Source organism: Peromyscus maniculatus, chromosome 7 (assembly GCF_049852395.1).
Source record: "Peromyscus maniculatus bairdii isolate BWxNUB_F1_BW_parent chromosome 7, HU_Pman_BW_mat_3.1, whole genome shotgun sequence".
NCBI lineage: Eukaryota > Metazoa > Chordata > Mammalia > Rodentia > Cricetidae > Peromyscus > Peromyscus maniculatus.
In genome coordinates, this window is record NC_134858.1 from 16,841,397 (window position 1) to 16,863,125 (window position 21,729).

At 52.2% G+C, this 21,729-nt stretch overlaps 1 protein-coding gene across 3 annotated transcripts; it reads right to left on the reverse strand.

The window, feature by feature from the left end:
* Nucleotides 1–1,204: 1,204 nt before the first annotated feature.
* Nucleotides 1,205–20,961, reverse strand: S1pr2 (sphingosine-1-phosphate receptor 2). 3 transcript variants are annotated; one of them, XM_076575770.1, is made up of 2 exons: nucleotides 20,798–20,961; nucleotides 1,205–3,802 (listed from the first exon to the last, which is right to left on the reverse strand). In XM_076575770.1, the coding sequence occupies exon 2, from the start codon at nucleotides 3,760–3,762 to the stop codon at nucleotides 2,704–2,706; it is 1,059 nt and encodes a 352-aa protein (XP_076431885.1). In that variant the 5' UTR covers nucleotides 3,763–3,802; nucleotides 20,798–20,961; the 3' UTR covers nucleotides 1,205–2,703. The 3 variants fall into 3 exon arrangements, with proteins under 3 accessions (XP_076431885.1, XP_015861050.1, XP_076431886.1); XM_016005564.3 differs by lacking the exon at nucleotides 20,798–20,961 and adding an exon at nucleotides 11,431–11,735; XM_076575771.1 differs by lacking the exon at nucleotides 20,798–20,961 and adding an exon at nucleotides 9,595–9,813.
* Between the last annotated feature and the right edge of the window lie 768 nt (nucleotides 20,962–21,729).

A 21,729-nucleotide genomic window follows, 5' to 3' on the forward strand; every position in this document is an offset into this window, starting at 1 on the left:
GCTGGGGTGGGGCTCGGCTGACAGAGCAAAGCCTAGCATGCTGGAGCCCTGGTTCCATCCTCAGCAGAGCATAACCCGGTTTGTGGTGTAACTCCAGCTCGGGAGGTGGAGGCAAGAGGATCATAATTTCAAGATTATCCTCAGCTATTACCTAGTGAATTTGAGGCCAGCCTGAGCTACATAAAGACCCTATCTCCAAAAAAAATTTATCTCTATCTATCATCTATCTACATATCACATGATAGCGGTAGACTGCTTGACCAACAGGCTTGACATCCCCAGTAGCAGGGGAGGAAGGAGGAATGAAAAGGGGCTGGAGAGATGCTTCCAAGGTTAAGAGCACTTGCTGCTCTTCTAGAGGACCTGTGTTCTGTTCCCAGCACCCACAACAGGCCGATTACAACCACCTGCAATTCTAGCACCAGAGGATCCAATTTCCCTGGCCTATTTAGGTATTACATGCACATGCTTATTCCCATAATCTTCACACACACACACACACACACACACACACACACACACACACACACACTTTAAATTATAATAAACCTTATAAAAGAAAGTGTTGAGCCGGGTAATGGTGGCACATACCTTTATCCCAGCACTCGGGGTGCAGAGGCAGGTGGATCTCTGTGAGTTGGAGGCCAGCCTGGTCTGCAAAGCAAGTTCTAGAGGACAGTCAGAGCTGTTACACAAAGAAACTCTGTCTTGAAAAACCAAAAAAATAAAATAAAATAAAATAAAATAAATAAATAAATAAATAAATAAGGAAAGTGGTGGCTGCCGGTAAGAACGGCCGGGCTTGTCTGACCTTCTGAAACCGCCTCTCCAATTCCCAGACTGCAGACTTGGAATAGAGAACAGCCCACCTCACCTGCTAAGGTGTACCTTTGAAGGAAAACATGGAGGCCCTGGGCCTAATGAGTCACTCTGAGGAGCAAGTCAACCTCCCAACAGCCCCCAGGGAAAAGGCTAAGGTTGGCCCTGTGTCCCCAGAAGCCACTGTGTGCAATATTCAGCAATTCTAGCTCAGGCAGAGCTGAGGGTTGGGGACGGGGCATGAAACAGAGAAATAAAGAAGGTTGGGGCGCCTTGGCGGGTGATAATCTCCCTTACCCCATCTCCCAGGCCAAGGACACTAATAGGAAGAAATGGCGGCCTATAATCCCAACACACACATACACAAAACCCATGACTGCCAGCAGCAAGAGAAATCGAACTGTTTATTGGCCCAGATCTGGGTCTCCAGCACAAAGGGGATACCTGGGAAGCTATATGAGGGGAGACACACTCCCAACTGGCTCCTGCATCCCAAATTTCCCCTTCCTCAGCCTTTGCTTTCACAGACTTCTTTGAGGCAGAGGTTTCTATGTGTGGAAGAGATGAACCAGCAATTCCCAAGGGGCCTGCACATGGCAGGCCCCACACACACCCCTGTCTCTCTCTGGCAGTTTCAACATGGATGTGAACATGAGAGGTCAGACAGCGCCCACACACTGGCACACAGACATATATAAATACAGTTTGTACCGCATTGGACTTTCTATTTCTCCACAGGATTTAGCAAAGTCCTTCAAGACTTTGAAGGTTCCCATGAATACCAGGATGTCCTTGTCCACCTCACGTCTTTGTTGACTATGTTACTCATGATAACTCGCAAGACAGCTGTTGGCGGTATACCCCGTGATACCAGCACTCGGGAAGTAGAGGCGGGAGGATCAGAAGTCCAAAGCCAGCCTTGGCTACATAGTGAGTTGGAGGCCAGCCTGGGCTACATGAGACCCTGTCACAATTTTTAAAAACAACAAAGACAATTGGCAAGTGGCCACACTGGGTTCAAGGCTGCCCTGCCTTAGGGGACCTGGTCCCTGGGGTAGGACGAAGGTGGGGAGGGAGGCTGGATGTGGGGGCAGGAGTTCCAGGAATGACCAATGCCTCCCCTAGGGTTTTTCCCGAGGAAGAGCAAAGTCTCCTTAGCATCTGTGTCTCACTGATTTCCCAGCCCTCAGCTGATCCCTCTGCACTCTCCAATAGAGCGAGTAGCCAACGAGGTCTGAGGATGGAGACTAGGATTTCCAGGCTCCTCCTCCCCGCCCCACAGTGGTTTCCTTTCCCGGAACACGAAAGGCAAAGGAAGAAGTAACTGAGTTAATGAAATTGAGGAAGCTGTGGATTTGGGCCTCAGATGGACAGGGAGGAGGCCTTGGGTCCCCTGGGGACAGTGTCTCCACAAGAAGAGGCCTACGGTTGTCTATGGAAGGCGGCAGGAGCTAGGTATAGTGGTACATGGCTTTAAAATCCCAGCACTCAGAAGGCAGAGGCAGGTGACCTCTGTGAGTTCCCAGCCAGCCTGGTCTGCACAGCAGTTCTAGGCCAGCCAGGGCAACATAGAGAGGCCCTGTCTTAAAGGAGGAGGCAGGAAGTGGGCCAGGCGGACCAAAGGTAGGACAGGATGCTGATACCCTCTGTACCAAGGGGCAAATGCTCTACCCCTAAGCTCCAGCTTGCTGCCCCCCTTCACCCTTAACAGTCCCCGCAGTCACGGTACTGCAATCGGTTAGGTCAGTGCCTCCGCTGGCCACCTGACCTGTGAGCTGTGGTCAGTTCCACGAGGCCTGTGGCGCTGAGGGACACATGAGGTCACCCGGTCTCTCCCCACAGAGCTCTCCGTGGCTTGGTTACCTGTCAGTTCCCCCCTTCCCTTCAGACCACTGTGTTGCCCTCCAGAAAGGTGGGTGATGTAGGCATGTGCAAGCCCCTCTCCAGCGAGCTGGAGCTGCGGAGGGGCAGGAGCCGGTGCCCTGGGGTCCCACCTCTGCGACCGGCCACTCCCTTCCCCCGCCGCCAGCACTGCACGGGCCTCAGCACCTCCCTCCGAAGGTCCCGGCTACACCACGTGTAGATGACAGGGTTGAGCAGCGAGTTGAGGGTGGCAAAGGCGAAGAAATAATGAGCTTTGTAGAGGACAGGACAGGCCCGGACGGGACAGGTCGAGTCTAAGAGAAGGATGCTAAAAGCTGGGAGCCAGCAGATGATGAAAACACCCAGTACGATGGTGACTGTCTTGAGCAGGGCCAGTGTCTGGGAACCGGCGATATCGGCATGGCTGGACCGGACTACAAAGTAGATTCGGACATACAGTGCCACGATAGCCAATAAGATGACGGAAAAGATGGTGACCACGCAGAGCACGTAGTGCTTGGCGTAGAGGGGCAGGACCGTGGAGCAGGCCTCCAGATTGTCCAGACAGTTCCAGCCCAGGATGGGCAAGCCACCCAGGACCAGCGACAGGAGCCAAGAGGCCCCAATGAGCATCAGCATCCGGCAGCTCTTGTCGCTGCCGTAAAGCTTGACCTTGGCGATGGCCACGTGTCTCTCGATGGCGATAGCCAGGAGGCTGAAGACCGAGGCAGAGAGAGTGATGAAGGCCGAACCCTCTCGGGCAAACCACTGCAAAGGAGTCAGGGACAGAGTGACGGGCCCCGAGAGCAAGGTGTTGGCCACGAAGGCCACCCCGGCCAGCAGGTCGGAGGCTGCCAGGTTGCCGAGGAACAGGTACATCGCTGAGTGGAACTTGCTGTTCCTTGCCACGGCGATTAGCACCAGAAGGTTCTCCACCACGATGGCACAGCATAGGATGATGATGAAGGCGGAGGCCACCTTGCGGGAGGGTGTCTCCTGCATGTCCAGCGTCTCCTTGGTGTAGTTGTAGTGTTCCAGAACCTTCTCAGGATTGAGGTACTCTGAGTATAAGCCACCCATGGTGGGGCTCAGTGGCCGGCTGGGGCCATGGGGATGAGAACTGCACATAAGAGGAACAGAAAAGGGACAGCAGGTCAGAACTGTGGCTTTTGCAAGGACTCTGAGCTTGGACTAAAGAGGTTCAGGGTCTAGCTGAGTCCTCAGAGTGATCTCAGGGAAGCTATATTCATTACTCTCCCCTCCCTCCTGTGACAGACAGGATGCCTAGAGAAGTTCACTCTTTCTTTTCTTTCTTTTTTTTTTCTTTCTCTCTCTTCTTTTTTTTTTTTTTTTTTTTTTTTGGTTTTTTTGGAGACAGGATTTCTCTGTGTAGACCAGGCTGGCCTGGAACTCACAGAGCTCTACCTGCCTCTGTCTCCCAAGTGCTGGGATCAAAGGTGTGCTATACCATGCAAGGTCTACATAGTGAGATTCTGTCTCAGAAACAAAAAACAGAGGGCTAGGTTTGTAGCTCACTTGGTAGAGACTTGCCTAACATGAATGAAAGCCAGGGTTCCATCCCCAGTAGGGCATAAACAAGACATGGTGGTTCACATCAGTAATTCTATCGCTTAGGAAGGATAGGCAGGAGGACTGAGGTCATGGTCATCTTTGGCTACATAATGAAGCAAGTTGGGGAAGACAGCCTGGGCTACACAAGATCTATCTCAACAACAACCCCCACAACAAGCAGGGTTGGTTGCACCTTTAAGCTCAGCACTCAGGAGGCAGAGGCAGTTGGATCTCTGTGAGTTTGAGGCCAGCCTGGTCTACATGGTGAGTTCCAGGACAGCCAGCAAGGGATACACAACAAAACCCTACCTAAAAGAAAAAAGACCAATACCAAGTAGTCAGTCCTGAAATCATATTTATTATTTTCCTTTTTTCTTTTTTTGAGACAGGGTTTCTCTGTGTAGCCCTGGCTGTCCTGGACCAGGTTGGCCTCGAACTCAGAGATGCGTTTGCCTCTGCCTCCCGAGTGCTGAGATTAAAGGTGTGCGCCAACACCTATGGCCTCAAGACATATTCATATAAGTAACATTATATGGACTGAACAAGTTGTGTTTATATATTTAGGAATGTATAGAGAGAGGCAATTGAAGAAATAGAGGCCATGAATTTGAGAGAGAAGGGGGTGGATGCAAGGGAAGGGTTGGAGGGATGAATAGGAAGGGGGGAAATTATGTAATTTTTTATTTAAATAATAAAAATTTATTTTAAATTTACCTTTTAAAAACTGTTTAAAAAGTCAGGCATAGTGGTGCGCTCAGGAGGCGGAGGCAGGATTGCTACATGTTCCAGCCAGCCTGGGCTGTATTACAAGACCCTATCTCAAGAAGAAGAAAAAAAAAACTTTAATCCCAGCACTTGGGAGGCAGAGCCAGGCAGATCTCTGTGAGTTCGAGGCCAGCCTGGGCTACAGAGTGAGTACCAGGAAAGGTACAACGCTACACAGAGAAACCCTGTCTCAAAAAAAAAAAACCAAAACAAAACAAAAAGGAACAGACAGAAGATTCTCGGGACTTCTAGAAACCTCACCTGCCTTCCATGGAACAAGCCTGAGGTACAGCTTGGACAGCTTGTCGCTTGCTTCTGTCCTACACACAGGCCTCAGGCTTCATGCCACCTGCTGACCTGGGTCAGCGAGATTCTTACTGCCAACAGCACCAACCCCTGGTCATTACCACCCACTGCCTGATTCCAGGCTGGGCCTAAGCCTTGAGGCCACGGGCACACCCAAAGATAAGGACTTGGGGAGACATCAGGACGGCCTGAGGTCCAAGCCTCCCAGAGCCGCACTATCTTGAAGGACATAGACCTTGGTGGCAGGACAGAGTTCGTCTGTTCCAGACGACAAACTCTGATACTCAGAGACTGAGCTGCTGAAGGCTCAGCCTCTTGGCCTCCACATATCCATCTTTACGATGGGTACCAAAAAGATCCCTTCATAAGGGATGGGTGGTGATGTGCACCTGTAATCACAGCACCCCACGGGCTGAGGTGGGAGGACAGCTTGAGCCCAAGAGCTTACTGAGCCCAAGACTTCACAAGCCTAAGAGTTCACGACCAGCCTGGCCAAGAGCAAGGATAGACGAAGGACAGTGAGGACATGGGGGAGGGCTGAATGGGTAAAATGCTGAGCAAGCCTGACACCGTGAGTTGGATTCCACAAAGCCATGGTTGAAGAGAACTGACTCCCAAAAATTATCCTCTGACCCCCATCTTGGGTGCTTGTGGCATGGGTGTGCCCACACTCATTCATGCCCCCCCCCAATAGTAAACATAATAAACTTTTTTTTTTTTTTTTTTTGTTTTTTAAAACAGGGTTTTTCTGTGTAACAGTCCTGGCTGTCCTAGGACTCGCTTTGTAGACCAGGCTGGCCTTGAACTCACAGAGATCTCCCAAGTGCTGGGATTAAAGGCGTGAGCCACCACTGCCTGGCTAAACATAATAAACTTTACAAAGAAAAGGCAAGAAGGGAGAGGAGAAAGGCAGGGAAAAGCCGCGCAGGCGCTGGGGAGACAGTTTGGTGGGTAAAGTGCTTTCCTTCCCCTCGTGAAGACCCGAGCTTGATCGCCACATTAAATAAAGCCAGCAGCATGCGGGATTTGAGACAGGAGGATTCTCCTGGAAGCTCAAAGGCTACTGGATGGCTCAGTAGGCAGAGTGTTTGCCTTGCAAGAATGAGGCTCTGCGTCCAATCCCCTGCATCCACCGTTCCAGGAGAGTGCCGGCTCAGACTTGTAACCCCAGCACTGGACAGGCAGCAGGAGGACCCCGGCCCCTGGTCCTTCAGCCTAATCTGCCTGGAGAGTTTCAGGCCAATGAGAGATCCTGTCTCAAAAAAAAAAGCAAAACAGGGTAGGATGTAATCTGAGACGCAATAGGTGAACTCATCCTATGCCCTGCCTGTGTGCACACACATGCACACGTACCTACACACACAACACATACAGCGAGCACAGCAAACATCCAACAAGTATTCGCTAACGTCTTCAGTGCCCTCTTTCCCAACACACAAGCTTTGGGGCTGCCTCCATCCGCTCGATAGTCTAGAAAAGGATGCTGACTTAGCCCCAAAAAAAACAAAAAACAAAAAACCACTCCAACAGCCGGTTCCCATCCCCACCATCTCACACTACCCAAGGACACTAGGTCTCAGGGGGGTGGGCAGGGCGCTGGCACCCCCTCCAGCGCCAGGATGCAATCCAGATGTGTCAAGCCCTTGGAAGAAACATGGCAGAGCCCCTGTCACATCCGGTGAGGGCAAGTCTGGGGGTGGGAACGGGGAGAATGAGGAGGGTCGCCAGGGACCCGGTCTTGGAGGTCCTGGCTAAGAAGACGAGGCAGCTGTTGAAGTCATGTGAGCTGTGAAGGGGCCCCCCGGAGCAGCCCGTGCAGAGGGGCCGGGAGGGGGGTTAGAAATTTGTTTCCATGAAAGTCTGAGTCACCCACCCCTCCTTTGCAAGGAAAACTGAGCTGAGCCCGGGAAGGGATAGGGGAGGGGACCTGTGTGGGCAGAGAACATGAGATGCTGAGCACACCATGGCCAGCTAGAGTGGGCCAGGGGAATCGAGGAGGGGCTGGCGCAATGTACAGAGAATGCTCCCGTCCTTGGTAACAGGGAGGGGCCACATGCTAAGAACTCTTCCAAGCCTGGGCTTGGAAAGAGGCCTGACAAAGGCCACGTGTTTACCAGAAAGAGCACCGTTCCAGAAGGTGGCTGGTAGAGCCGGTTCCTAGTGAGCTCTGAGAATGATGGGGTCTTCCGGGGTCGCCCAGCCATCTCCTTTCCCGGATGCCCCCTCGGTGGGACACCCTGGCCTTTGAGGGGGTTTACAGACACAGCTGCTCCCCACCCCCTAGGCGAGGGGACATCCGTCCTACTTTGGGAACAGAGAAGAGCTTGTACGTGTCCTGGGGACAGCTGCCCCACCCAGATCCTCACACAGAGGCCCCTTGTTTCCCCTGCCTGGACAGAGCCCGGGGCGCCCCAATGCCCTCAGCTCGTCGCAGCCGGTCTCAGGCCAGCTTGGCCCAGGCCACACTGCTTTTTTTTTTTTTTTTCCCCAAACCAGGTCTTCAGGCCGAAGCAGCCCGGAGCCTGATTGGCTCGTTTTCAATGCCCCAGGGTGCATCCTCAGCATCCGATTGGTCCAGCTGGGGGGGGCGCTCTGCGAAGAATCTTACAGTGGTTCCCTTTTGAAAGCTGCTGGAGCTCTGCTCTTCAGGAGCTGTGTGGTTGTCCCTGTGGGGCTGTTTGAACCACAGCCTGACCGCTGGGTCACTCTCCCTCAGACGCCTACGGACTGGCCTGATCATCTGGGCCTCTCTCGGGGTTCATCACTGAGAATCACCCCCCGGCCCCCCCCACACACACACTGCAAGCCTAGTAGGCAAGAAGCCCAGGGTGTGTCCCCTAGTCCCCCTCTGAGACTCCCAAGGATGGCCACCACCCCTTCTCCAGTCTGGCGGTGTAGAAGAGAAAGAATTACGGCCGTTTCCTGCAGAAATAAATGTGACCAGCCCCGCCCGAGCACCCCAGGGACTGACCAGAAAGTCTGTCTTCCCGGGGGCGGAAGACAGTGAGCGCTATACTCACAGCTGTGGAGAGGCTAAGACTCTGTACACGTGCAGACCCAGACCCACACACTGTCCTAGTGAGGAGGGGAAGCCGGGGTCCAGGCTCTCTCCCGGGTCTCATCATCCCTTCTAGAACCTTTCTAACCAAAGAGCTTAAGCGGTTTTAGGACTCCCAGAAAGAGGAAGCTGGGCCCAAGGGCTGGAGCCTTGGAGGAAGAGTCACTCTCCAGGCGGATAGAGGTTGGCCTGGCCTCCTGCCTTTGTCCAGACTCCAAGACTGAGTCTGGTCTCCTGTCCCCCTCCACCATAGCGGTCAGGACTGCTTCTCAGGGACAGGAGAAAGAAATTGCCACTAGACTCTGAACTGAAAAATGAGCCTGACCAGGTGGTTCATGCATATAATCCCAGCTACATAGGAAGCTAAGGGAAGAAGATGGAGAATTTAAGACCAGCCTGGGCTACATGAGCTGAAGGTTAGCTTGGGTGGAATAAGGAGACCCTGACTGAAGCTGGAATTAAAGGGGAGGCTGGGAGGTGTTGAGATGGCTCATTGGCTAAAGGCACTTGTCACCAAGCTTGAGGACTTGATCCAGCCCCGGGACCCACATAGTGGGAGAGAGGACTGTCTCCCAAAAGTTATCTTCTGGCCTGCACACTCATGCCATGAAGCACACATGCCCATACAGATACACCCACAACATAAATAAATGTAAACTTTAAAATGTAAATACATTAAAAAGCCCGCTGTGGCAGTGCACACTTTTAATCCCAGGGTTTGGGAAAAAGAGAGAAGTGGATCTCCGTGAATTTGAGGGCAGCATGATATACAGAGTAAGTTTCAGGACAGCCAGGGCTACATAGAGAGACTCTGTTTATAAATAAATAAAATTAAGAAGGCGAGCTCTGTGTAACTCGGGCACAGCATCATTTTGAAGTTCTGGGTTCCCAGGATGCAGAACACACAAGAAGAAGACAAGTGAAAGGCTCTGGAGAGGGAAGACAGATATCCGGACATGACTGCTTGGCTAAAGATTAGGGGAGAGGAAGGCTTGGTGGCTTCGTGGCCCTGCTCCTCTCTGCCAGTCCCAGCTTACCCGACCCTCCCCAGCAGCTTACCCGACCCTCCCCAGCAGCTTACCCGACCCTCCCCAGCAGCTTACCCGACCCTCCCCAGCAGCTTACCCGACCCTCCCCAGCAGCTTACCCGACCCTCCCCAGCAGCTGGCCACGACCCTCCCCAGCAGCTGGCCACGCCGGTCGGCACTCACCTTTTCTTTTGGCTGCAGTGTGGCTGTGGCGCCTCCCACACTGCTGCTGCCCACCAAGCCTGGAGGTAGAACTGACTGAACCACTCCTCACTCCCACATTCTAGGGCTCCCTAGGGCTCCAGGGGCTACCTCCTGCCCCCAGGGAGAAGCCTCACTAGCCTCCCAAGGACCATTTAAATCTCCGCAACCTCAGGGCCTTCCCGCAGTTTTTGCGGGTAAATCTTACAGACATCCCCCCCCCCCCACACACACACACAAACACTTTTTCCGGCAGACTATCTCATCTTTGGATTTCATTTGACTGCCACTTTCTAGGTCTTCAGGAACTATCTTAGACTCTTTTTGTTTTTTGAGACAGGGTCTTATGGTGTATCCCAGACTGATCAGGAAGTCACTATGTAGATCAGGCTGGCCTTGAACTCGCAAGGATCCTCCTGCCTCGTCTTCAGAGTGCTGGGATTAAAGGCATGGGGCATCATGCTCAGCCCAACCCACCTCCGGATCCTTTTTTATCAGAGCATCTGGCTTTATCATCAGAAAATGATCTTATTTTCCACAGTACCCCATGAGGCCAGCTATCAAGTTCATGCTCAGCCTCTCGCGCCTGATGTGAAGGAGGCAGGCACAAAAATAAATGAGGGCGCGAAGTTGGAGGGCTCCTATGAGGAGCTTGGGGACATCTTAGTCCCCTAGCAGCACCCCAACTCAACCACTAGGTGAAGCCAGGCGCGTCTCCATGGCGACGACGGTAAGACCCGCCCGGCCCAGGCAGCACTCGCCGGCTCCTTATCAGGCCGAGGAATGCGCGGTATCCACACTCTCTGGTGCTGGGGCGGCGCCATCTCTCTCCCAAGACCCTGACACGGCGCAGGATGCCCCCCTCCCCGCCCCAGGCAACAGGGGGGAGGCGACACCTCTGCACCCCATCAGAGGGCCCCCACACCTAGATTCTCTGGGCACTGGGGAGAGGGGAAGACCCAAGCAGCAGCTGCTGCATTCCCCGCCCCCTGCAGTGAAGCTCCCACGTCCCGCCACAGGGGACCATGGGCTCAGAGAGTGTCGCCTTGGGCATCTAACAAGGATAGAGACGGGGGTGGGGAGGGGAGGTGGAAATCCCCGGGTGAGTCAACCAGTGCCAAAGAAGGGGGCGAGGTCCCAACGCTGTGTAGCCCGCAACAATGTGGACTCCACGCCACGCGTGCCTTCTTCCTTCACCCCTACATCCCATCCGCGGGCTAGGATAGGAAGAGAAGCCGCCTGGACTATGCAGTATTGTTCCTCTCCTTCTCAAACAAAACAACTCTCCCGAAATGGAGAGCGGAGGAGAGGAGCAACTCAGGGAAACTGAGGCAAAAAACTAGCCTCACAGGCGGTGGGGTGATGGCCTTCCCTGGGGACCCCGCCCATGAGCTCCGAGCGTCCGCCGCTCGCTCGTGTGCAGCACCTTTGGTCCTGGCCCAAGGCGGAGATAGAGAAGAAGGGATGCTGTACCTCTCCCCAACAATCCCACTGCCCCAAACCCTGCTTCCTAAGAACCCCATCCTGTCTTGCAAAGTCGCCAACCCAAAGCAGTCGGATTCCGCCTTTCTCCACAGCACTAACTTCCTGCCCCGAGGAAGGCGGGGAGCTCTGTCTGGGGGTGCGCCACTGAGTAGGTGGGAAGCTGCCTGGAGTGGTGGACACGGGCGCACGGTGCGTGATCGGTCCCCTCGGTGCAGCGGAGCCTGGAGCAGCGCGTGCTACGCTGTATGAGCGCCTGACCCCGGGCTGGGCCCCCCAGCTCGGATCCCCGCGGTCCACCCCGATCGGAACCTCCGCTTTGCCCCGCGCGCTCACCTGGCTAGGCCGGCCGGGGTCCCTGCCCTGGCCTGAGCGGCCTTGGCGTCTGCGCCTCGGGACAGCCAGTGGCTGGGTTTGGAGGCTGCTGGCTGGGCTCGGTCTACGTCCTGGAGTTGGGGACCCAGGACAAGAGGGAGGCGGGCAGAGCCGCCGCCTCCGGCCCCCACTCCCTGCTCGCCCCGCCCTCCTCTCCTCCTCTTTCCGGCGGCGACTTGCAATGAATTCCAGATGTGGCCCGCCAGTCAGCCAGGGCTTGCGCTGGGGAAGTGCAGGGCCCCTTTGTCCGCACCCCCTCCCGCTCTGCCCCTCCCAGCCCCCACCCGTGAGAACCGCCGTCGCATGACGTCACGGCCGCGTGACGTCACAGCTCTTTTAAGCCAGGTGGCCTAGACCTGAAACAACTGTGTTCCATAAGGAAGACACTCAAGGCTTTGCCCCAGGCTCATGCCTGGGACCTGAAAATGGAGGAAATCGTGCTTACCTGCTACCCTACTACGCGGGGGACTTGGCAGTTCAGGATTGAGCACCTACTATGTGTTCCTACAAGAAACGAATTCCTACTTGGTGCCCCACCCAGCCCCCAAAACAGAACTGTTCATTAGCTTGGTAAGAACCCCAAACGCCAGTTGGGTATGGCGGCACATAACGCTTGTTATCCCAGCACCTGGGACCTGGGAGGCAGGAGGATCGGGAAGTTCAAGCTCTTCCAAGATGCCTTAGCCAGCCTGGACAAGTGGGATGTTTCTGGAAATCCACATGCTGGGATGTGGATTCAGGCGGTAGAGTGCTGGCCTAACATGCACAAAGCCCCGGGTTCCGTCCTCAGCACTGCATACGCAGGGCATGGCGGCTTGGGCCTCTAATCCCAGCACGTGGGAAGTAAAAGCAGGTTTGTTCGGGAGTTCAAGGCCAGCCTTGACTACACGATCCTGTAGTCTCCTTCCCTCCAAACAACTCCGACTGAAAAAATTCCAAAATTAAGAGTAACATCAGATCAGCAGTATAGCTCACTAGGCAGGGGAAAGCCTGGCCTGGAAGCCTGGCCTGAGTTCAGTCCCTGGAAGCAGAGCTGGCCTCTCACCTCCACAGGACATCATGGTACTGCTGCACCTGCATTCACGCACCGGTGCATGCGCAGCAATAATAAATGCAATTTTAAACCAATAACAGGCTGCTGAGCTGTCAGCAGGTAAAAGCTCTTACTTGGCAACAGGCCTGAAAATCTGAGTTTGATGTCTGGGACCCACATAGTGGAAAGTGATAACCAATTCCTGCAAGTTGTCCTCTGACTTCCAAGGCCTGCTGTGGCACCTGCACACCCCCCCCCACACACACAAATAATAAAATTAAAATTAATAAAATTTAAAGGTGCCCTAGAGATGGCTCAGTGAGCACCCAGAGACCTGACAACCTCCTCTGACTCCAACCCCAGGGGATCTAATACCTCCAGCCTCATGGACACCTGCACTCACATGCACATGCCCACCCGTGCACGTATACAATTACAGGTAATTAAAAACAAAAAAAAAAATGCAAACGCAACAAAACAAGAGGGCAAATTGCCCACCCAAACATAAGCTCCAGAAAAGCAAAGAATAGTTCCCCTCCTGACTTGTATAATACTGTGTGTCATAACTGCATCAGAACATTTGTTGCCAGTCATGGTGGCACATGCCTTTAATCCCCAGCACTCAGGAAGCAGAGGCAGGTGGATCTCTGTGAGTTTGAGGCCAGCCTGGTATACAAAGCAAGTTCCAGGACAGCCAGGGCTGTTACACAGAAAAACCTTGTCTCAAAACACCAAAAAGTCAAAAAACAACCCCAAACAAACAAGCAAACAAATCCAACAACAACAGCCATTTATGGAGGCATGTGGCTCAGGGTTACAGCACTTGCCTCTCATACACAGGGCCCTGTGTTCCATCTCTATTTCCACAAAAACTAAATAATAAGTGGTGACCTGTATGCAAGCCTGTAATCCCAGCACTTCAGGAGGTAGAGGCAGAGGATCGGGAGTCCAAGGTCATCTTCTATTACACAGCAAGTTCTAGGGTTTCTGATTTGTCAGATAGATTAAGCCTTTTAATAGGATACCAGAAATGGTAGAACAACAGACTAGAATCCCCCAGTTGAGGGGCTGGATGTGTGGCTCACAGGGACCCTGCCTGTGATGCACAAAGCCCTGGATTATGTCCCCAGCATGGAAAATAAGATAAAATGAAATAAAATAAAGAGGGACCACTTGCACAAGTGAAAGAATCTGTGCATTTTCCATCTGTACACTCCAGTGCTTCAGAAACTAAAGGCTAGAGGCAGATCAGTGAACAGCACGGTACCCCGTATCCCCACAGACCTGCAATGCAGTGTAAATGGGAAGAGTCCACAACTGCACCGGAAAAAGAAAGTATTCAGCTTCCTGGAAGAGGAACTGATAGGCTGGAACTGGGAGGGGAGGCAGGCGACTCTGCCTGCGTTATAGCAATCCTTTGTGCCCGTTGGCTCTGCTGACAAGTGCATGCATGTTATGTTCTAGCAACAAATGAAACTAAAGAATCGAAGGCAGCCTGGGACCCAGGCAAGGTAAAGCAATAAATCCAAGGGAACAGGGAGTTCCACTCCCAAACTTTGGTAGAAAGAATCTGAAGCTGGACTTGGCTCCCTGTCACCCCGGCACTCAGGAAGCAGAGAAGAAGGTCAGGAGTTCATCCTAGGCTACAAACCTACTAGAAGCCAGCCAGGCACCATCAGTCCCTGTCTCAAAAAAATAAATAGGGCTGCCTTGATGACTGAAAGAGAAGAGGCACTGGCTGCCAGTCTTGACAACCTGAGTTCTAGCCCCAGGCCCCACATGGTAGAAGAAGAGAACCTCTCCTCCAAGTTGTTCTCTGACCTCCACACACACTAGGGAGAGAGAGAAAGAGGGAGAGAGAGAGGGAGGGAGGGAGAGAGAGGCTGGAGGGATGGCTCAGCAGGGCACTGGCTGCTCTCCAGAGGACCTGGGTTCAATTCCCAGCATCCACATGGCAGCTCACAACTGCCTACAACTCCAGTTCCAAGGGAGCTGATGCCCTCTTCTGGCCTGCAGGGACACCTGCACACACATGGTACAAACACCTGCACACACATGGTACAAACACCCTGCACACACACGGTACAAACACCTGCACACACAGTACAAACGCCTGCACACACATGGTACAAACGCCCTGCACACACATGGTACAAACACCTGCACACACATGGTACAAACACCCTGCACACACACACGGTACAAACACCTGCACACACAGTACAAACACCCTGCACACACACGGTACAAACACCTGCACACACAGTACAAACACCCTGCACACACATGGTACAAACACCTGCACACACATGGTACAAATGCCTGCACACACATGGTACAAACACCCTGCACACACAGGGTACAAACACCCTGCACACACATGGTACAAACGCATGCATGCAAGACATTTATACACAGGATTTTAAAAAATCTTTCAAAACAATCAATCAATCAAGCTTGTTTTTGGGTTTTTAGTCAGGAGGCAGGTGAAGCGTAGCTCAGCAGAGTGTACTTGGCACGTGCGGGGCCCAGCTTCCATCCTCACAGACAAGACGGTAAATACCGAAGTGAAACTGGTGCACAGGACTATATTGGGGAAAGGGAGTTATAAACTACTATGCACTGTTTCTCCCCACGTCTGAGGTAGCTCTGGGGATGTATAAATACACCCACATTTGCCTGTGAACTCATGCGAGGGAAAATGCAACAGACACTTGTCACGCTTGTTACCAAGGGACGGAAGCTGGGGACAGGGAAACCAGCAGAGAAGGAGCCACTTCTCCTGAGGACGCTAGAGGACCCTTTCGTGGCCACTTCTGTATACCAACTCCAAACTTTACACACGTGGGCTAACAAGATGACTCAGAGGGTAAAGGGTGCTTGGGACCGAACCAGATGACCCGAGTTTGATCCCCAGGCCCCACGTGGTGGAAGGAAAGGAAAGGCCCAGCTCCTGAAAGCCTGAAAGTCATCCTTTGACCCCGGTTCATGTGTGAGCATGCATAATACATACATACATACATACATACATACATACATACATACATACGTAAGTAAGTGAATGTAAAAAAAAATCTAATTACAAAGACAAAGAATGTTATGAAACCACAAAAGACAAAAAGCAAGTACTTATCAGACCCCTGGTTGTAATTTGTAGCAATCATGATTAATAACAATCATTAATTCATAGCTTTTTGTAGTGCTGGGGAGGAACCCAGGACCCTTGCCCATGCTAGGTCAGTGCTCTACCATTGAGCAACCCTCCAGGCCTTGTAACAGTGTTCACATAGTGTCATTTAACAAAGTGAGCATCCTAAAACTGAAGAGATGGCTCGGTGCTTAAGAACACATGCTGTTCCTGCGGAGGACCTGTGTTCAGTGCCCAGCACTTACACCAGGAAGATCACAGCCGCCTGTGACTCTAGTTCCAGGGAACCCAGGGAACCTCTTCTGACCTCAGAGGGCACCAGCACACACTCACATGCACATGAACTTTTTTAAAAAATTGAATACCCAGCCAGGCAGTCATGGCGCACACCTAGGCAAAGACTGTCACAGGAAACCACAACTGGTCAAAATGCAGAGAACAGCTGCCCTCAGGGTGCCCAGCCCCGGTCCGTGCATCTACAACAGGATCCCTGCCTCCAGGGATCCTGGGAACACTGCGGGAGGGGGTGGAAAGACTGAGAGCCAGAGGACCAGGGCATCTATTGAGAGATAGTGGCAGCCATCTATGACAGGGTCTGCACTCCTCAGGTCTCAGTGACAAGGTTGCTGTCTGCACAATGACAGCCCCAGCTGATAGTATGGATCTCCCAGTAAGGGGCCAGGGACATGGCTCAGTGGGGGAGCACCTGCCTAGAATCCCCCAGCTGAGAGAAGAAAGTCAGAGTCAATGGTTCTAGACTTTAATCCTTGCCCTGAGCTAGTTTCAAGCCGAGTGTGTTATATTACTCCTGAAACTCCAACATTCAAGGAGACAGAGACAGAAGGATCATGGATTTGAGGTCAGCCTGGAATGCACAGCAAGATCGTGGTGTGTGTGTGTGTGTGTGTGTGTGTGTGTGTGTGTGTGTGTGTGTACGTGCACATGTGGAAAAAGCCAGTCTTGGTGCAGGCTCATATAATCCCAGTGCTCTGGAGATGGGGGCAGAAGAATCATTCCAGGCCAGCCTAGGCTACAGAACACCCTGCCTCAAGAGAACAAAAACAGGAGGCCAGAAAGATGGCTCAGGGGTTAAAAGAACTTGTTGGTCTTATAGACCCAGGTTTAGTTCCCAGCACCCACATGGTGCAGTGCACAGACTTACATGTGGGCAAAACATTCATAAACATTAAAGAGAGAGAGAGAGAGAGAGAGAGAGAGAGAGAGAGAGAGAGAGAGAGAGAGAGAGAGAGAGAGAGAGAGAGATATGAACCAGGAGGTGGTGCATGCCTTTAATCCCGGAACTCAGGAGGCAGAGACAGATGGATCTGAGTCTGAGGCCAGCCTGGTCTATAAAATGTTCTTAAAATGTTCTAGGATAGCCAGGGCTACAAAGAGAAAATTGTCTCAAAAAAACAAACAAACAAGCAAACAAATAGAATGAAAAATAATCAAAACAAAACAAGAAAAGTTAAGCTCGCTTTAAATTTTATTTATTTTTTGTTTTGTGTGTGTACATGGGCAAGTGTGCTCTAGCAAGCATGTGCTATGGCATGCATGAAGGTCAGGTAACAACTGTGCACGTTTCCATCTACAAGAGCCTGTGTATCCTCTGCCAATGCAGATGTGTTGCCAGGACAGGATCTAGAATCCAGGTGTTAACCAGAGGAGAGAGCTATGCAAACAAACAGACAAAAAAATAGCCTGGGTGCTGTCCTTGGAGAAAGAGCAATTTGAACGGAAATACCGTCCTCTGCGGGAGCCTGTAGCAGGGAGGAAGTGCCCCCCCCAACCACACTAGCCTCAGCTGGCTCAGCAATTTACTATCTCCCTAGAGACCCAGGTGGGGGTGATGTCAAGGCAGCAGACATATCTGGCTGTCAGGAGACTTTCAGACAGAGGTGATGTCCCCAGGGAAAGACAGCCCTTTCTTCCAGTCAGTCACCTTACCCACCTTCCACATAGCCTGTGGGTAACTCAAGGTCTCACACAGGTCATCAGGAAGAGACTTGAGACTGAACTTCCGGGTAGTTTAAAAAGTTCAGAGAAGGAGCTGGGCCTTTTCCAGGGGCCAGAATGAAGGAAAAGGAAGCAAGCAGGACTCTGTCCATGAGGACCTTTCAGACAGGAGAAATAGAAACCAAAAAGAGCTTCCAGAAACTTCTGCTAATTAAGCGGTCACCAACAATATTAGGAGGTAGGTTACAAGGTATCAAAGGATGACCTTCAAGTCCTGATCCTCCTGCCTCCACCTGCTGAGTGCTGGGGTGACAGGTGTACCCCACCAAGCTCTGTTTATGGGGAGCTGAGTGTTGAACCCACAGGTCCAAGCACTTACCCACTGAGCCAAGTCCCTAGCCTGTCCACTATTAATATTTGCCTACATGTACATCTGCACATGTAGTTAGTGTTTGTTGCCCACAGAGGCCAGAGGACAGTGTGGGATTCCCCAGAACTGGAGTTACAGGTGATTTTGAGCCCCCATGTTGGTACTGAGAACCGAACCCTGGCCCTCTGTGAGAGAGCAGCCAGTGCCCTTAACCCCTGAGCATCTCTCCAGCCCCTTGTTTTATGTTTTTTGAGACAGGCTCTTCCTAGGTAGTGCAGGTTGGCCTAAAAGTCACAATCCTCCTGCTTCAGCTACCCAAGTGCTAGGATGACAGGTATGGAATGCCCAGCTAAGGGGGCCTTACTTTTGTCTTTCCCTAATTTTATTTTTGAGACAGGGTCTCTCTCCATAAACCTGGCTGTTCTGGAACTCCCTATGTAGACCAGGCTGGCCTTGAACTCACAGAGCTCCACCGGCCTCTGCCTCCCCAGTGCTGGGTTTAAAGGCCTGAGCCAGCACCCCCAGCCTCCCCGCCCACTTTTTGTTGTTGTTGTTGTTTTTCAAGACAGGGTTTCTCTGTGTAGCTTTGGAGCCTGTCCTAGAACTCACTCTGTAGACCAGGCTGGCCTCAAACTCAGAGATCCACCTGCCTCTGCCTCCCAAGTTTTGGGATTAAAGACATGCACCTCCACCATCCAGCTCTCCCCCATTTTTTTTGGCTATTACTCCACTTTAAAGATGAAAAAAACTGAGCTAGCAACGTGACTCAGTCCGTAAAGCATGCAATCCTCATACTTACTACGTCAAGCCTCATGACCTGAGTTCCATTCCCAAAACCAAGATTATAGAAGGAGAGAAAGACTCCTGCAAGTCATCCACTGACCACATGTGCACTGTGACTGCGTGTGCCTGCATGCTGCCCTCTTACACACTGAAAATAATAATAATAATTAATAAAATCAAAATTTGAGTTCTGTGTTTCAGATGTGTTTGAATGAATCTTTCAGGCATTCATTGCTAAAACTTTTGGGAATTTGTCAAAAGAGTAGACAATCCTACTGAGGTGTCTCTCGGCCTTCGGGTAGTGACTAGAATTAGAGATTATGTTAGGGTAGAGCTCCCATGAGTGAATTTGAGTGGCTTTATGAAAAGAGAGAAACAGAACAAATATCTCAGCAGTAGAACTGCCTAGAATCTCCCAGTGAGAACATGGGAGGGTGGCTCAGGGTAGAGCCCCTGCCTAGAATCCCCCAGTGAGGGGCTGGGGTGTGGCTCAGTGGTAGAGCCCCTGCCTAGAATCCCCCAGTGAGGGGCTGGGGTGTGGCTCAGTGGTAGAGCCCCTGCCTAGAATCCCCCAGTGAGGGGCTGGGGTGTGGCTCAGTGGTAGAGCCCCTGCCTAGAATCCCCCAGTGAGGGGCTGGGGTGTGGCTCAGTGGTAGAGCCCCTGCCTAGAATCCCCCAATGAGGGGCTGGGGTGTGGCTCAGTGGTAGAGCCCCTGCCTAGAATCCCCAGTGAGGGGCTGAGGTATGGCTCAGCTGTAAAGCAAAAGCCCAGCTGTATTAAAACTCCTGGGATTCACCTGCCACGTGAAGATTTAAAAAGAAGAAGAAGGAGGAGGAGGAGGAGGAGGAGAAGAAGGAGAAGAAAGGGGAGGAAGATGACCAACCAGTGGAGCAGCGCACATTCCTGTCTCTCCGGTGCGGAGTCCCACATGCTAGGACCCTGTCATCTCTGTCATCCTGCAATCCCCGTGCCTGGGAGGCTGAAGAAGGATGACTGTGAGGCGGGTCCCAGTCTAGCCACATAGTGAGATCCTATCTCAGAAAAATGAAACAATAAGGGGCTGGCAAGATGGCTCAGCAGGTATGGAGTCTTCGGCCAAGTCAGACCACCTGAGTTAAACCCTGGGACCCACACAGCGGAACGACAAAACGTATTACTGCCGATTGTCCTTGACATCTACACACACTGTGGCATAAACACACACACACACACACACACATACACACACACACACACACACACACACACACAATTCTGGTTTTGGAGAAGACCCAGGTTCATCTGTAACTCCAGATCCAGGGGATCTGATGCCGTCCTCTGGAAATCAGGCACACACAAGGTACACATACGGACACTTAGGCAGAGCCTCATAAAATAAAATGAATCTTTTTAAAAACAACAGAAAGAAGAAGAGGAGAAGGCTGTCATCCCATGGAGAGCCCTGGCCTTCACCCTGACCATGAACCAGAATGAGCCCCTTTCTTGTATGGAAGAGCATTTGCACTGAACGAGCAAGGCCCTAAGTTTGGTCTCTAGCACTGAAAAAAAGTCATCCTGCCCCAGGTAATCTGTCGCAGTAACCCCATGCAGAATAATACACTGGCTTACACGGAGGTGTTGGATTAGAAGAACCACCGGGTTCTCTTGAACTCACCGTCCCTGGTTAAGTGGCTGTCCTCCAGTTTACCTTACTTCCCCACCCTGGTCTCATTTGGTGGCTCCTGTCCCGGTCTCCAGTGGAATGTAACAGGAGGGAAGTGGTTAACATTCAGGACCACATGAGGTAACAAAGAAACTATAATATGTTCTTCATAATCTAAGTTTGATGGCTAACAAATTTATGTATTTATTTAGAGACAGGGTCTCATTGTGTAGCCTCAGCTGTCCTGAAATTATGTTGTTTAGTGAAAACATTCCCTGGGAGATGCAACACACACATGTCTACTCACCCCAGATAGGGAGCCCAGGACAGACCAAAGTACAGACACCACCAAAGTCTAACTAGGTGAGCCAGTGAGTGTTATTGGGGTTACTTACAGGCGTGTGGGTGAGGGGTTACTCACAGGAGCAGAAACAACTCTAAGACAGCTGCATCACCATGGCCCACCCCAGCGCGGGTGACATCTCACAAAGCTGGGGACCTGAGCACACTGCACAGCCTGGAGGCAGCTGCACAGGTTGGAGGGCGTCCTTCCCAGGTGCCTCAGGTGGCCTCAACCTCTCTCCCAGGCAGCTGGGCCGATGTCTGCCTCTCCCAGGCAGCAGGGCCGGTGTCCGCCTCTCCCAGGCAGCCGGGCCGGTGTCCGCCTCTCCCAGGCAGCTGGGCCGGTGTCTGCCTCTCCCAGGCAGCTGGGCTGATGTCTGCTTCTCCCAGGCAGCCGGGCTGGCCTCAGAGTCTTCTTTGCAGCTCAGCTTCACTTCAGCTTGAGGGAACTCTCAGCTTTTACTACCTACTCTGGCAACGAGGGGCCAAGTGAATCTGGTCAGTTTCAGGGACTTCCTAAAGCTATTTTGAGTTGCTCATCTTCCTGCTTATGGAGCCTCTCTGTAAGATGAACTGTTTTAATCTCAGAGGAAACTGTTAGAAAATATGTGTAGACCAAGCTGCCCTTGAACTCCTAGAGGTGGGCCTGCCTGTGCTTCCCAGTGCTGGGATTAACAGTGCGCCCCACCACACTGGGTTGGTGGTTAATCTTGATTGTCAATTTGACAGGACAGAGAATCACTCAGGAGACTGACCTCTGGGCTTGGCTGTGAGGTTTCTAGACTGGATTAACTGGGGCAGGAAGACCTGCCCTAAATGTCGGTATCACCATCGCTTGGCTGAGATCCTGAACTGAATGAAAAGAAAGCCAGCCGAACACTGGCTCTTCAGTCTTTGCTCTCTGACTGTGGCGGCACAAGCCCCTACCGCCATGCCTGACCCACCACCACAGACCTAGCCCTCCAGCTGGGAGCCAAGACAAACC